This window comes from Trichinella spiralis (assembly GCF_000181795.1).
Source record: "Trichinella spiralis strain ISS 195 chromosome Unknown Scfld4, whole genome shotgun sequence".
Classification (NCBI taxonomy): domain Eukaryota; kingdom Metazoa; phylum Nematoda; class Enoplea; order Trichinellida; family Trichinellidae; genus Trichinella; species Trichinella spiralis.
In genome coordinates this window covers 10,734,871-10,750,589 of record NW_003526943.1, presented here as the reverse complement: position 1 = coordinate 10,750,589, position 15,719 = coordinate 10,734,871, and the positions used below count along the sequence as shown (strand labels likewise).

General features: G+C 28.6%; 4 protein-coding genes across 4 annotated transcripts; 2 read left to right on the top strand and 2 right to left on the bottom strand.

Annotated features, from left to right (window-relative positions):
* Positions 1-824: 824 nt before the first annotated feature.
* Tsp_06378 (hypothetical protein) lies at positions 825-1,739 on the bottom strand. The gene has a single exon (XM_003378398.1). The coding sequence runs from the start codon at positions 1,737-1,739 to the stop codon at positions 825-827; it is 915 nt and encodes a 304-aa protein (XP_003378446.1).
* Positions 1,740-4,068: 2,329 nt separating this feature from the next.
* Tsp_06379 (hypothetical protein) lies at positions 4,069-4,921 on the bottom strand. Its single transcript, XM_003378397.1, has 4 exons — positions 4,852-4,921; positions 4,433-4,491; positions 4,256-4,351; positions 4,069-4,158 (listed from the first exon to the last, which is right to left on the bottom strand). The coding sequence occupies exons 1-4, from the start codon at positions 4,919-4,921 to the stop codon at positions 4,069-4,071; spliced, it is 315 nt and encodes a 104-aa protein (XP_003378445.1).
* Positions 4,922-7,110: 2,189 nt separating this feature from the next.
* Positions 7,111-10,204, top strand: Tsp_06380 (putative tetratricopeptide repeat-containing domain protein). The gene is made up of 11 exons (XM_003378396.1): positions 7,111-7,163; positions 7,750-7,848; positions 8,169-8,299; positions 8,603-8,718; positions 8,779-8,791; positions 8,983-9,222; positions 9,291-9,351; positions 9,416-9,628; positions 9,660-9,930; positions 9,968-10,033; positions 10,097-10,204. Exons 1-11 carry the CDS (start codon positions 7,111-7,113, stop codon positions 10,202-10,204), a joined length of 1,371 nt encoding a protein of 456 aa, XP_003378444.1.
* A 2,823-nt stretch (positions 10,205-13,027) lies between these two features.
* On the top strand, positions 13,028-14,113 carry Tsp_06381 (hypothetical protein). Its single transcript, XM_003378395.1, has 3 exons — positions 13,028-13,042; positions 13,765-13,821; positions 13,853-14,113. The coding sequence occupies exons 1-3, from the start codon at positions 13,028-13,030 to the stop codon at positions 14,111-14,113; spliced, it is 333 nt and encodes a 110-aa protein (XP_003378443.1).
* The last annotated feature ends 1,606 nt before the right edge of the window (positions 14,114-15,719 follow it).

Sequence of the window (15,719 nt, the reverse complement as noted above, 5' to 3'; positions counted from 1 at the left end):
TTAATTTTTGGCGTTTTTTTGAATTAAAAATATAAATAATTGATTTATTTATTTTAAAAATTGCAAAAATTATTTATCTTCATCAAAGTAATAAAAACGATTAAAAGTCAATTGAAAAAATATTTCGCATCAGTCTGCTTGCTGTCATAAAAACTTATAACTTGACTGATTTTCATGTACTGGGTCAGTTTCGTCAATGCGCCTTTCTTGATACACTGTTTAAAATCACTTTTCTCTTCACATTCAAACAAATTAATTTGGGTTGCCTATTTGGATTCATAAAAAACATCAAATAAACCGTTTTTAAAAACTGCATCTAGTAATAATTAATTATTATTGCATTACTGCAACTGATAGATAAACCGTTTACTTAATTTACTGTTGATTTCAGTAAGTTTTTATATAATCACATTTGTAAAAATAGACATATCAAATGTAAATTCTCATTAAAATGCAATGAAAAGCATAATTTGATTGAAAAATTAATAGTTTTTACAAAAATATAGTCTTGTCATCCTCTTAAGTACATGAATAATTGCACTACGTACATGCGGAAATGAAAATAAATTTTTGTGTTTCTTATCTGTTAAATTTCTTAAACACTTCTGTTGTGTACAGTAATAATTAATGTAGAGCAGCAGCAGCAGACAATGAAAAGAATGCTTTGCATTTTATACAAATCGAGGGTGCAATTTGTGCTATTGTGATGGATTAAGTAAATTTATGTTTTCTCAAATATATGTGGATTATATAATTTTGTAAAGGAGGAAAGCGGTGAAAATTGAACAAAGCTCAGTAACTTCCTACTTTTGTTGTTGATATTGCTAACATGATAAAAACCGAAAATTGTCTGTTTGTTTGCACAAAAGTGCGCGCTGATAAACAATGACAAATGATAGACAGGTGTGTTGAAAAGAAGACATTTGAAAAAGCGTTTGCCCGAATTGCGCAATATTTTTACCTTTGTTTGAATGAAAACGCTTCATCCACGGATAAATTTGAGCGGATGGCTGGCTCAGTCCAGAATGCGCCTCAGGTAGAGGAGATGATGACGATCGTAGACCTGAATCAGAAGCTTCATTTTCATCATTCGACTCCTCTGAGCAGCTTCCGGATGTTTTGCTTGTTTCGACGGCAAATGCAGAAGAGGAAGAAGCCGAAGGCTGAGAGGTGGCCGGTGCCGTACTAGGGCACACTGACGACCATTCTTGATCATAAGCCGCTTTGACTGTCCGTTCGGCATTCAGCACATCTTTAGGCGCATCTTCACGTTTTATGGAGATTTTTTGGGCATCCGGACGAAGCGATCCGCTAGTGGATCGAACAGCGTCATCCACTACGGACGGTTGACTAAATCCCATTACTAAAGCAGGACTGAAAAATGATGGACCCAGAAATTGGCACGACGCAGTTGCGTTTAGCAGTTCAGCCGTAGCATCTCGTCTTGTTGATAAACCGCTTTCTGATGACAGTTGACTGTGAAAGTTGAAAGCTGAGACAAGATCATTAGCCGGTTGTTGATACCTTAGATATGACGGTTGACTGTACAACTGTCTGTAAAGAACTTCACCGGATGTTGGCGTAGTCGAAGCTTGGGAGGTAATTGAAGTTGAACTTCTTATTGCTGCTGGTGACAAATAGGTGGAACCTGTGTCAGCATTGTAACTGCCATTGCTATGGTCTTGCAAGGACAGTTTTGGATCCAACATCTGATTTGCGGTCGCAATCAGTGGATTCATCAAATTGCCATAAAAATTGATTTATCACGAGACTACAAGCAGCAATTTATGCCTTGTTCACCCCCGCAGTAACACACATTACCGAATGACCAGCCGCGGTTGGAAATTTATGATGCCTTTGCAAATTCTTGAAGAAAACCAATTTTGCTGGGCAATCGCGGAAACGACAGGCCGTTTGTTCGTTTTTTGATTGGTGCGGAACAAGTTCCACTTGTTCTCATTGGTCAAATGTGATGACAATTCTGACTCCAGAACAGAATTGGTTAATCGCAGTTATTTCACTTTTTCATCAATATCTATTTAAAAATTATTTTTTAAACAACACCTGATGCTTTTTCTATTTTAAATTTTATTTATTAAAATAGTTTTATTTCTTTTAATTAAATATCCTTCTCAAACAAAGTAATAATTAAATATTGCGAGGGAAAAATTTATTACATATTTTTGTTTCACATTTATTTTTACTAAAAAGAAAAATTAATGAACTTGACCAAGATGAACTTGTGATACAAAATTAAAAAAAATTTCTTTGTATGCATATAGTAAGCTATTTTTATTTTTGATTGAAATTGTTGATTCAGAAAATGTTTAAACTTTGTGATTATTGCATCAAGTTTGTTCTATGATAAATATTTATCTGCGATAAATTGTTTAAAGGAAATATTTTACTTTATGATCATAATGAATTAGTTTTATCCAAATTAACATGTGTAACCCGACAAAATAACGAGACTGTATCAAATCCTTAAAATCGGATTATCGGTATATAAAAAAGAATTATTTTTATTTTAAAACTTCTATTAGTTGCATACAGTGCAAGTAATGCATATTCATATATTCTAATTTTGTACAAAAAGATTTCAATTTACTATTTGTAAAAAATTAATTAAAAAATTTTATTTTTAATGTAAATTATATTGTAATTTTTGTCATGTAATTGTATAGTCTCCACCAAGAAAGTATAAGAGCAAAACGTAGCAAAGCCAAAACAGAAGCCTTTTTTCCAAACGGAATGACATTTCTAATAAATTTATTTCAATTTTAAATTATTAAACATTTTATGTCATAAAATGTGAAAATCTTTTATTTTTTAAATTGAAAAATCGTTAACAATGAAATTATTTTTAAAACTACATTCAGTGGTTTTCAGAATTATAATATTTGAAATGTTAAATCAGATTTAAAATAAATTTCTTCTGCAATGAACATAAAATGACAGATAATCAGTAGTGAAAAGGAAAGCAATTTTATATTCTTCTCCGAAGTGAGTCAGTTTTTTTTTATTGATACAATATATTCAACAATTCAAGAATATGAAGAAAAAGAATTAACATTACTCGAAAATGCATAAAAATATTTTAATACTGTATTATATTCTATTATATATTGTTTTTTGATTCATGAAAATCAGTTTTCATGTAATTTTTTTAACAACTTTTGATTATGGAATACTTTGAAAAGGCAGATTTTTACAGAAATTTAACAAAGATACTCTGAAATGCAAATTTTTGCTTAAAGCAGCATTTGATAAATATATTCAGGTTTTGCAACAAAAGTAACAAAGCAAAAAGTTTCAAATTGAAATTCATAAAAACAAACATCTGAGGAATGGCTGTTTCTTCAATCTGGATAAAGTTCAAATAAACGCCTGTGAAACACTTGCATGTAGAGTTTTCTGTTTTCATTTTTCCGCATACTCCCTTTTATTTTTTTTATTAATTCAATTGCAAATGGGTATATTACATTTCAAAAATGAAAATTCATAAAACATTCATTTGTATAGCAAAATTCAAGTTCATTTACACTTTACGTTTAATAAAGATTGTAGTGTTTCTCTGTTTTATCGTATAAAAAATAGGAATCAGGGCATTTCATTTTCAACCGAAATTGCACGAAGCTATTTTCACGAAATGATTAAACATGCTTTATTTTTTTGCTTGTTTGTTTGTTTGTTTGTTTTTGAGGCTAGTTTTTCAAAATTCCAAGACTGCAAAAATTCATTAGAGGATAGAAAATTGAAAACATCCCTCGTCCTGGGGTAGCGGGATGCTGGTTCCAATTCAGTTCAACGAAAAGCTGATGAAACAACGCTGTACGAGTTTTCCCATTGGTACTTTTCCATTTTTATTGAAACATTTTCAAAAATTGTCAACCTCAGCCAAAAAGAAAAGGAAATTTGATGAATTATACTCGTCGTATATAGTCGTTTGTCAAAGTGTCGGCGTTGCTTTTGCCAAGTTGAAATGAGAGTTCAAACAAGGCGAACAGGATGCTTCAAAGATGAAACTGCCGCCACATTCATTACACGTCATCACAAGAACGGCTATTCTCAATCAAACGCTGTTTTGCCCGCTTGCTCATTCTCATTGCTGAAATCGGTTATTATAGCGTGCAATAATAATTTTATGCAAATAAATTTCTGCAAATGAAACATTTTACAAAAAATTTCAATGAATGGGGGAATGAAAAAAAAATTGCTAAATATTCAAAGCAAGTTGAGTTGAAAAGAGAAATACTTTGACTTTTTTGCAAAAATCAACTACTTTTAACTTTTTTTCATCTGGGATTTGTTTTGAAAGTATTTTTGATTTGCAATCTTTTGATGATACATTCTTTAATCAATACACTGTAATTAAATAAACAAATAAAATACATTAATCATTATGCAGATGTAATTGTGTTGCCTCAAATACCTCACTAAATTTCACTAATGAACAGCAATTTTTAAATTGGCATACTGAATCCAAGTTATCTTAACAAATGTCAAATAATTTCAACTATTCATAAAATACCATTTTTATTTCTAATGAAATACTACCATTTGAAGATTTTTATTATTTCTTTACTTACAAATTTCTTAAATGTTCTTTTCACGTTATACATTTCTCACAACTTTTATAAAATGAGTATTTCAAGCTTTCTAATTTAATTATCTTAATGTTCATATTTAAAATTAAAATTAATCATTTCATATGAAAACCGTTCAAATATCAGTGACGTTTAATTGTAAAAGCAAAATATTTCCATTTTATAAACCTTTCGCTTTCAAGGTATATCATAAAAGCAAGTTTCAAATTTAATTAAATGTTCTGGCGTTGAATATTTCATGAACGCTTTTGTTGTCGCATTTGTAAAACGAGCACTTGAATGAAGTTTTGAAGAACTGCATCAGCATAATTCATTATTATTACGATAATTGTCATGGTTCTTAGATGTCATATAATCTTTTTTAATGTCAGCAAATTATAATAACCGTTGCAGTCGCTTTTCATGTTTTACAAACGTAATCACAAACAGCAAGATAAGTTACTTGCATGCTTTTTCACGTGCAAATTTTTCCCGTCTAGAAATTCTATTCACGTGCAAAACAGCTAAATTTTATACACTAAAAAGTAATAAAAAACGAGAAAAAAGCATTCATCTTTTAATGCACTTCTACCACATTTTTATAAATGAAAAATATGATAAAATGCATTTTTGTTTGCTATATAATATTCATAATATTTATATAATTAATTTGTCATGATAACTGCAATTGATTATTTAAAATAAGGCGAAAATTTAAACTGTCACAGAATTTCATTTACTTTGCACTTTAAAATAAATTCAAAAGTAACTGATAAAACTGTCACTTTATTAAATATTAGTTCTTTTAATATCGCACCATTCAATCGGACAAGAAGTAGCACAGTTTACAAATTAAATATGCCTCATATTTTATAAAAATAAATAAAATGCTTTAAACTCTTATTGTAATATCAAAATATGCTTCTATATTTGTTTGAAGTAACACATGAAAACTGCTATTAAAAAAATAACTGTAAATAGAAATTAATAACACAATTATCATAAATTGTAGATAAATAGTACAACTATGTTGAACTCTGTCTGAGAATCCCTCAACTGAGAATCTCTACTACTTTTCAGAATATTATGATGGTATGCTGGTATGCGCTACTCTGTTTCTTAAAACACATAGATATTACTAAAGTGAATTGTCAAAACAAAATAATCTTAAAATGTTTACTTAAGCGGCATAATACATAAAAAATACAGAAAGGTTATTAATATTATTATGCATAACATAAAATAACATGCAAATAAATAGAAAAAATGTGAGTTTTATTGCTGTAAATTGTAATGATGAATACTTTTCATTTGTAAATGTGTTCCTTTTTAATTTTGTGCGTTTTTGATTTGACACTAGGTGCCTTAAATATACTGCTGAACACTTATCACAATTCACCAGCTCAATAACCACAGGAATGTTAATAATTAAATTTTTGGACACTTACAGAAAATTTCAGAGCGACTGTTAACAGTGCTATTTATGTCAGCGATCAACATTAAGTTTAGAATGCATTTAATTTTTCATTATTCCACTACTCGTATAATTGACATTCTATTTAAATATGATCAAGTAATTAGTATAAATGAAAATATAATTAACAAAACTATTAATTGATGAAATACTACGTATTGATAATGATAATATAAATAGGAAACTGAATAGTAGACAGAAAACTCTTTCTTGATAAGATCAAATTATGTTTTGATTTTTGAAATCATACCTTTAAAAATGCGGAAATAAATTATAAGTTTCAAATAATTTACTGTACTGCTTATTATACTTGCGGTATAGCATTACTATAAAATTGGTTAGTGATAAATGTTGCGAAACATTTTAATGAGATTAAATAAGTATACATGCATTACTAAATATTTTTAAGTACTTTTAAAGAGCAAAAACTGTGGTAAATGCTTCAACTCAATTAATATAAAACTCGCTTTGTAAACTGATACTCAGGTTTCTAAGCGTCTTCTTTAAAAAATTTTAATCGCCTTTCGCTAGTTTATACTCAGGAGTAGCTAAATTTTCCTTCTTTATACAGATCACCGATAATATGATCTGTTCTTAAAACTAATTAAATAGTATTTGTATGGATTAATTATTCAAAAAATACTTATCTATACAAAAAATAAGAAAAAGCAAAGAGAAACAATCTGTCATACTCAATAAAATTACTAACACTAATTAGAAAATCGAACATGGCACAGCGATTACCGTTACAATACAAAGATTTTTAATGTGCAAGTACAAAAAAAAACAAAAATGTTCAAAATAAAATTTGAAGTGTCATAACATTTTTTCTGCTATTTAATAGATTCAAATTAACTTAAAAATAATAATTAATTATACATTTTAATATTTAATTCTTAATATATTTGATTCATTTTTTAATATTAAAAAATTATGCTTACATAAAAAATTATACCTGCATTTTATTTTACATAAGATCGTACGGCTTAATCGGCAAATACATATCCTTGAAAACTTTTGTTTGTGTATACACGCTTTTGAGGAATTGCTATGGAATCCTCAAGCGACGCGCATTTAACTAGTTGTGATGCGTCAGATAAATCGTAAGAATATTTTTAAAATTTTTCATTTGTTGTAGCTCTGAAGTTTTGTAGTTGCATTTTTATTGCAACATTTGCCCTATCTTACCCTAAATTATTATAACACGATTTTTTCAAGAGGGCAGTTTATATTTGTTACGTATTGTTAACTGATAATATCATCATTTGCTCAAATTACTGACTTTTAGTTTTATCTTACGTGTTTTTTCTGTAAATTTCGATTAATTTGGTTGTGCAGAATGCTAGATTTGTTGTTTCAAAGAAATGTAAGTTTTTTATAATTTATCTTGAATCTGTTGTGTTATTCACCTTGAATTCTTTATAAGGCTGTTTATAATTTTTTGCTCATTTTTGTATTGTGTTGCTTCTTTACCTGATACGATAGTTTTACTTGGCTTCCAATTTCAAGGTCTTATGAGTTTATTAATGTGTATGATCTAGAAGTATGATGTTCAATATTTGTTAATATATATGTTTAATGAAATAATTTCTGACAATGGTGTGTGACCGATTTTTTTCAAAATTATGATGATTAGAATTAAATGATTTATTACTTGTGAAGAATAATTTTTAATAGTTTTTCTTTTAGGGAAATTTGCAAGAATGACCATTCTGATAGCATGAATGAAAAGCAGAATTCTGCCGAAGGTGTGACCGAAAGTTCGCATCAAGGCAGTGGACAAGATGTGTATGTATTATCTTCTTATATTTGAGGCTATTCTTTTTTGAATGACAATTCTGGGGCTTTCATTATTAGGTAGTGGAAAAACTCAAATTTTGTTTCTTTATTTTTTTATATTTATTAATAATAATAATAATAAACTGTATTCTTTTCTACTTACTGCTTTTAAAATTGCAAATGTGAAAATGATTAATGCATATTCAAGTATCGTATTTAGCCGTTTTAATAAGGGCTATAAATTTAATAGCCAAATGTAATATGATTTTATTGCTTTTTTATGCAGCATTACAGTACACTGTAATCATTTATTATTTCATTAAGTTTAGTGTTAATAAGGAAGAAATAGATGCAGAAGCACAGCGTCTTTTTGATTTGGGTAAACGAGCTTTGGTAATGAAGAACATGGAATTAGCGGTTCGACATATGTCATCTGCTATTGAATTGTGGTCAGTTGAAAGTTATATTTTAATTTATTGAAATATTGCTTTGCTTCAAAATATTGCTGAAATATTGCAAGTGGTTATAGTTGTTATTCAAATTTACTTTTGATGAATAACTTTTCTAGATTAGTTTCATTTATGCATGTGAATTATTTAAATTTACAGTTTAAGTATAATCTCTTTGTCTCTGTTAAAGCAGGGACTTCAGTGTTTAATTTGTCGTTGCTATAGAATTAGAATTGAAGAGAAAAGAATTTATTTAATTAATACGAATTTTAAAATCTCTTTTGATCCTTTCATGTTTTCTGTAACGTTTTTAGGGTTAAAATTTATGGTGAATTTAATGAGAAGCTCATTACACCGCACATGTTGTACGGTCAGGCACTGTTGGACGTTTACCTGGCCAACAGCAGAGACTTGGCTGTTGCGGGAAATGGTATGCGAATAAATGTGATCATGATATATATATATATATATATATTTTTTTATATCAAAGAAAGGAGATTTGGGTTTTTCATTTAACATTGCTTCGAGACATTGGAGTAATCATTTATTATTTCAAAACGTGAATGCATCGTCCTATTTGAACTTTAAAATGCTAAATTGAAAAATGAAAAATATTTATATATATTAGATTTTAATTTATCATAAATTATGAATATTTTAATTATAAATAAATGAAAATTGTTAATTTTTTTAGACGCTTTGGAAGAGAATGATGGGTGTGGAACTTCGAATGATGAAGTAAAAATGGAGCAGTCGTCAGACAAGCAGAGTGATGAATCAAATGGTGATGAAGAAGTGAAAGACGAAGAAGGAAATGAAAAAGGCTCTGCTGATGAGTTGATGGATGAGGAAGAGGATGAAAAAGCTAACGGAGAAGATGAAACAGCTAATGGAGAAGAAGCTGAGGGAGCAGCTAACGGAGAAGATGAAGAAGGTGAACAAATTCTTCAATTACTGATGCAAAAGTATTTCTGAAACTGCAAATTCATTTTAAATTTGTAGATGTGGATGATTTGCAGTTGGCTTGGGAAGCGATTGAAACTGCTCGTGTGGGTTTAATTCGGTAATATACAAGGAAAAGTAGGCTGCTATTTTTGTGTGCAAGTGTTGTATTTATTCTAATTTAGTTTACCCACTTCTTTGGATAACTTGGCGCGTTTGGGATCATGCCACGTTCTGTTGGCAGAAATTGCTTCGGAGAACGGGCATTTTGATGATGCAATTACGTCGATTTCGCAGGCATATTCTGTTTTCAAAGAGATCTTGCCAAAGCATGATCGTCGTATTGCAAATTGGTTAGTGGCATTTGGATTTTTAATGCATTTATTATTGTCGTCAGTGTAATTTTTTTCATTAAAAAAATTTTTCAAGCCATTGTCTGAAAGGAGCAAATTTGGAGATGAGCAATAAATTTGAAGAAGCGAAAAAATGTTTTGAAGCCGCTATTGAATCGCTTGAACTTCGCAAGAAGCATTTGGAAGATGTCTTGAAAGAGGAATTGGACAGTACAGAACGATTAAAAGTCGAAGAGCAACTTGAACAATGCATTGAATATAGGGACAGTATCCGCAATCGTATGGCTGACGTCACACAAACAGCGAAATTTAAATTAGCTGATGTTCTTGTAAAGGAGAAGACGTTTGTTTTTAATCTTCTTTATTTTAATCTTTTTACTTTAGTCTAAGCAACCTATGATAGCAGTTGATGACAGTGAAGTGGACACTGAGTCCTTGATTGTTCGCAAAGTATGATAAACTGTTTATTTATTTATTTATTTATATGCTTATCAAGTATTTTATTGTTATTAGAAAAGATTGGCAACTACAAACGAGAACACTGTGGGGAAGGTGCCACGCCTCGAACCTGAAATTGGTGAATCGAGCGAAAATAAGGAAGAAAAAGAAATTCAAGAATAACTGACTGATGGAAACTTTTATAACCGTTTCATTTATAAGTTTCTATTTAAATAATTTCGATTTATTTACATTATTTACCTCAAAAGTATTTTATGGTTTTGGGGAAAACATTTACTAATAGTCATTATTTAACGTCGTTTTTAGGTGTTTTATATAATGCTCTAGTGGAAAATTTTTATGTAGTGGTTTTTTAATGTGTATGTTTTTTTATAGTTATGTTATTGTGGCGTGTTTTATTAAAATTTTTATTTTTTATGGTCTGTTTTTTTTATTAAGAAAACTTAGACTGTATATAGTGAACATATTTTTTAAACATTGAAAATATGTGATGCTTTATAGAATTTCATTCATAAATGTAATTTTTACAACATAAAATAGTATAATAAGTAATTCGAAAAAGAAAAAAGTAATTTTTTGTCACCTTTATTTGGAAGCAGATTTTACATTATCGATCTTTACTGTAATTCAAATTTGAAAGTTAATCTGGAAGAATAAGCAATTAATTTCAATCATATGTATTTGTAATTTTGGAATATAAGAAAAGTATATGTGCAATATATTTATGTATATGTATATATGCGTGTACGCATTATTTTAGATGCTTATGCATATATTAAATGTAATTTAATTGACATGCTCAATCATGGGAAACTACAGAAAGGGAATTTTTGATTTGATGCACTTATGTTGTAATTTGAAAAGCAGTGAAAACAGTTGGTTAACTACTGGTATGATTTTAATGGTCATTTTCCAAAACGCATAAATTCCCAACTGTTCAAATCGTATCTTTTGTCTTTTCCATCGCCAATGGAATCTGAAAAGAGAAAATTTGCTTTTACTGCCGGTAAAATTTAAGAAATTTACATTTATCTTTGATGGCGGTTAATTATTTATCATTATTATTCAAATCTGAATTTATATGATTTGATTAAAGTAAAAAATATTTTATTCTTAATTATGTTTGCTATGTTTATAATCCATTTGAGAATTTTTACAATGACTTTTTAGTCACATAAATTACGTACTGTAGTTTGTGAATATCAGGTTTGATTAGTGATTTAAATTGATAAACAGTTAGTAGAAATATTTTAACTGTGTAGATGGCAGTTAATCGAAATGCAAATGACGACATTTTCTCATCTTGAGCAGTTTTTATTATAATTTATAAAATAGCGTGTCATGCAATGCCATGTCTGTCAAGAGTGGGAAAAAAAGACAATATGTTGTTGTCATGAGATGAAATTTTCAAGCACGCAATGTTGTTAGTTGTTTTTTTTCAATTCCCACATTGGTGAAGCGTGTTAGTTGGAGTAGTAGAAAATGAAATCCATTACTATGCTCAGTTGATTGAACAGCCAACCTCTTGGGTTTCGTGAAAAACGATTTTATTTTTACAAATTCATCGTATACATATCACTGCTTTTTTAGGCGTTGATATTTTTACATAAGAAAAAATGATAGTTTGGATGATGTCAGGAGATGAGATAAAATGAAAAAAAAGAAAGACAAACATTCGTGTGTATTAGCAGTTTCGAAAGCAGTATCAGTTTTGCAATCAATAAATAGTTTATGAAAGTAAATACTGAAACTAATCGAGAAATTAACGCGATCGGAAATTGAATCTTGTAAAGTTCAAGAGGTCTGAGAAAAGCAGTGCTAAATTGGTGACCGTAATGGAAAAAGTTAATTTAAATGCCACTGAACAGGCCCGTTGAATGTGAACCACTCCTCTATAATTATTATTCAATTTCAGTTTATAGAATCATTACAAATAAATATCGATTTCAAGACAATGTGCTACCATCGATACTTGATAATGTTGGCCATTCATTGTGCGGTGCCAATTCATCGAACAATAAAATCACGAATGTAAAATTTTTATGTACCTTCATATTTACGAACAACATTTGCGAACATGAATTTTATTCAATCAAATAGAATTGCTTCAGAATGAGTAAAATCTTTCTAAACAATGGATACTGTCGTGGGATAGTAAAATTTTCCAATGACAACTACCAATTTGAATCAATATCCTTCTATTGTATTTTCGAATAATATTTTTCACAGAAATTGCAATTAAAACTTTTGCCATGAAAGCAAACATCATCTGTCATTTGATATTTTTTAATAATAAATGAAGATATTGAATTGTTTGATTGATTTCAACATTAAAAAATTGTAAAACCAAGAAAGAAATTGCTTTTTTATCGGAAGTTTTTTTGAGAAATTAAATTACTTTGAAAGTGAAGATAAATGAAAAATGAATACATTTGTAACAAATTTCATTATAAATAATGAAGAACGTTAAAATTCAAACTTTGCATACACAATTAGAGTAAAATTTAAATTTATAATTGCAATGCAATTGCTGCAAAATATTCAAATGTAATGTAAAGTTATCTGAATATCATGTTTTTTCTTTCATTCAAATAAAAATGTGCAAACAGAATAAATTGCGCACAGTTAACCCGATCTGCCATACAGCTAATTAGATCAATGGTCAGATAATTGCTGATTATATTTAAGAAAGAAAAGCAAGATAAATAAACTCATGAGGAATTCTTTTCCAAATTAAATATAAATAAATAAAGCAAAATCAATTTTAACAAATTTGCCCAATCAACAGTATTTATTTCTATAGTGGACTATTGCAATTAAAAGCATCTTTTTTTCTTTTAATGATCATTCAACTGAAACATACGCATGTTTCTCTTTTAAACAATGCAGAATCCTTTTAATATTCCAAAATGATTTCATAAATAATTAAATTTTATCAATCCAGCCGTCAATTATTTATTCATATTTGTTAATATGTAATACAAAATGAATATATTTAATGTTTTTTAATGAACTTTTCAGTTGATAAATTAATTGACGTCGGCATAGATTAATATTTAAATAATAAAAAAGCTATTTTATAATACGAATGCTGCATTATTGAATTTATGCAATTCTGTAAAATTTTCTGCATATCATTCATTTGTCAGTGAAATTCTTATTTTCTATCAAAAGTTTTTATTTTTTTATTTCTTCTTGTAAAAATAAAATCTTTTTTTGAATTAAATCATTATGTTTAATTTGTCTCTCTTTTATTATTTTTATTCGCTTTTGTTTGAACATTTTCTCAAAATGTATACTGTGAAATATTTAATTTACGAATTTGTGAGCAGAATGTTATGCATAGAAAATTAATCTGTCATAGATTCAGCTATAAACTAGGTTGAATAAAATGATCAAATCTGTGAGTATCTAATCATTCAAATAGAAACAATTTAATATCTAATGATTTCTATTGTAAACATTCACTTATTATTCAATGCATCGGTTTCTTAAATATTTTGTAAAGTTTGTTATGTAATGATAAAGGATAATGATCCCAGCTGTCAAATGTTCTTTTTCATGTTCTATTGGTTTTTTTGCAATTTTTTTACCACGTAGAAGCATATGCTCTGGTGTGATATGAAAATATTTAAACATTGCAGTGTTATAATTTGTTGTAAAGTGTCCTTTTTGCATATTTGATTTTGTGATTGGTTAGTTTAAAATTTTTCAAATAAAAGAAAACGCTGATTGATATGCACTTACTTGTCTTGCCGATGGGTCTGGCAAAAGCGACAGTTTGAAAGAGATTTTCAATTTTCATAGTAGTGTCCATCAGTGTGGAATAAATGTCGACCAAAAGATTGTACGCTTGATGGTTCAGGCCCACTGATCCGGCTGTACGATCTGCAGTGGACGTTTTTCCAACAGTACCACCTTCAACCGCTTGTGAAATGGAATATGCAAAACTCTGCTGCACTAGATGCACCAGGACGAAGCAAAATGCGAAGCGTGTTGCTGACATCATGCAACTTTTCATATTCATGCTTTCAATTGTTCAAGAATGAAAATGTGGAATTTTCAAATTGAATGGGCAAAAAGCTTTCCAAGGATAAAACCACCCATTGTTCATCAAGTTCAACAGTTATATATACCGATGGCTCTGAGGGCAGCTTGCCAATCATTGGTGTAGCGTGCGGACGTTGATTCGTCAATTTGTAAAATTGATGCAGAAATTCAAAGCTGACTTCAGTTTGGTGGCGTTCACTGCTTGCTTGCTTGAATAACAATTGATCTTAAATTGAAAATAATAAAAATATTAATAATCAAGAAAAAAGAACAACCATAAGAACATATGCAAAATAGAATAGATTTTAATTATATCCTGGAATAAGCTTTAATAAACTTTAAAACATATGCAGAAAACATTAAACAATTTTCTGACTAATTTTTTGATTGCCTTCACAATTGCTTCTTTAGAAATAGATTTTTTTACTTGGTCATCGACAAACTTTCACGTCAGTTTTTTCTGCTTCAATAAAATGAAATTGCTTTACGACAAAAAAAGAGGAAATTAGTTAGAAAGAAAAGAATTGTCCCTCTTATCTTGAATAGGAAGTGACCCTGACAAAGCACTTCACATTCTGTTGCTTTGCATTCAAACAGCAAAAAATATTCAATATTATAAATATGGATAATACTGACTTTGAAATATTTTTATGCTACATACTTTATTGATGTGGATGTGGTAAAATGAATTTTTCAACTTTGCAAAAGTAAATTTTTGTTGTTGTCAAATTTTCGAGTGATTGTCAATTGGAATGCGACTGGATGGAAGGAAAATTTCTTGCAAAATTATTGAATTATAGTTCATTTAATATGTTCAATTGTGATTTGAAAATTTTAATGTAAAAATGTTGCTTTCTTTTCATTAATAGACCCATATAAAGGATATCAAATGAAAAAGGAAATTTTACACTATAAGCATGCCTTTAGGATGTTAATTTTTTCATTAATTTCTTTCTCCTTTAATAAGAAAGCATTTTTATAATCCTTTTGCTAAAATAATAATAATAATAACTAGCAGAAAGTGACCTTTGAAAAGATTAAACAATAAAGAAAGTTTTATAAAATATATTCTTCTAACTTGTGATAAATTAAACATATTTTGTATTTTCTGCAAAAATATAATTGCTGTCGAATTAATTCTATTCACCATTGAAAATTAACATTTCTTTCTAAAACTAAAATTTCTTACCATTATTACTGTGAATTTAAGCTTCTCATTGTTTGGAATAAAGCAATAATAGCAATAATTTATAAAATAATTGCTTTTTCAGCATATTATGCATTTAAAAATATATCCACATTTTGCTGGATGATTATCTGTTTATTAACTTTAACAAGCTTTTTTATTCATGATTTATTACAAAAAGTGAATTCAAATTTCAATTTTTAAGAAATAATAAAAAATGTATTAAATGAGTTCCTTTTGTAAATAGATTGCAGATGAATTCAGCTTGAATAATTTTGCCATTGCTCATTAATAAGCTTTCAAATAAAAAAGAAACAAAAAGTATTATTGTCTGATGAGATAATGGTCAACAGAATAAAGAAGTACTTTAAAATATGTGCAGTCTATTATTGTAAAAAAAGAAAAAGAAAACCAACCTGCATGCTTTTTCCATGTAAAATA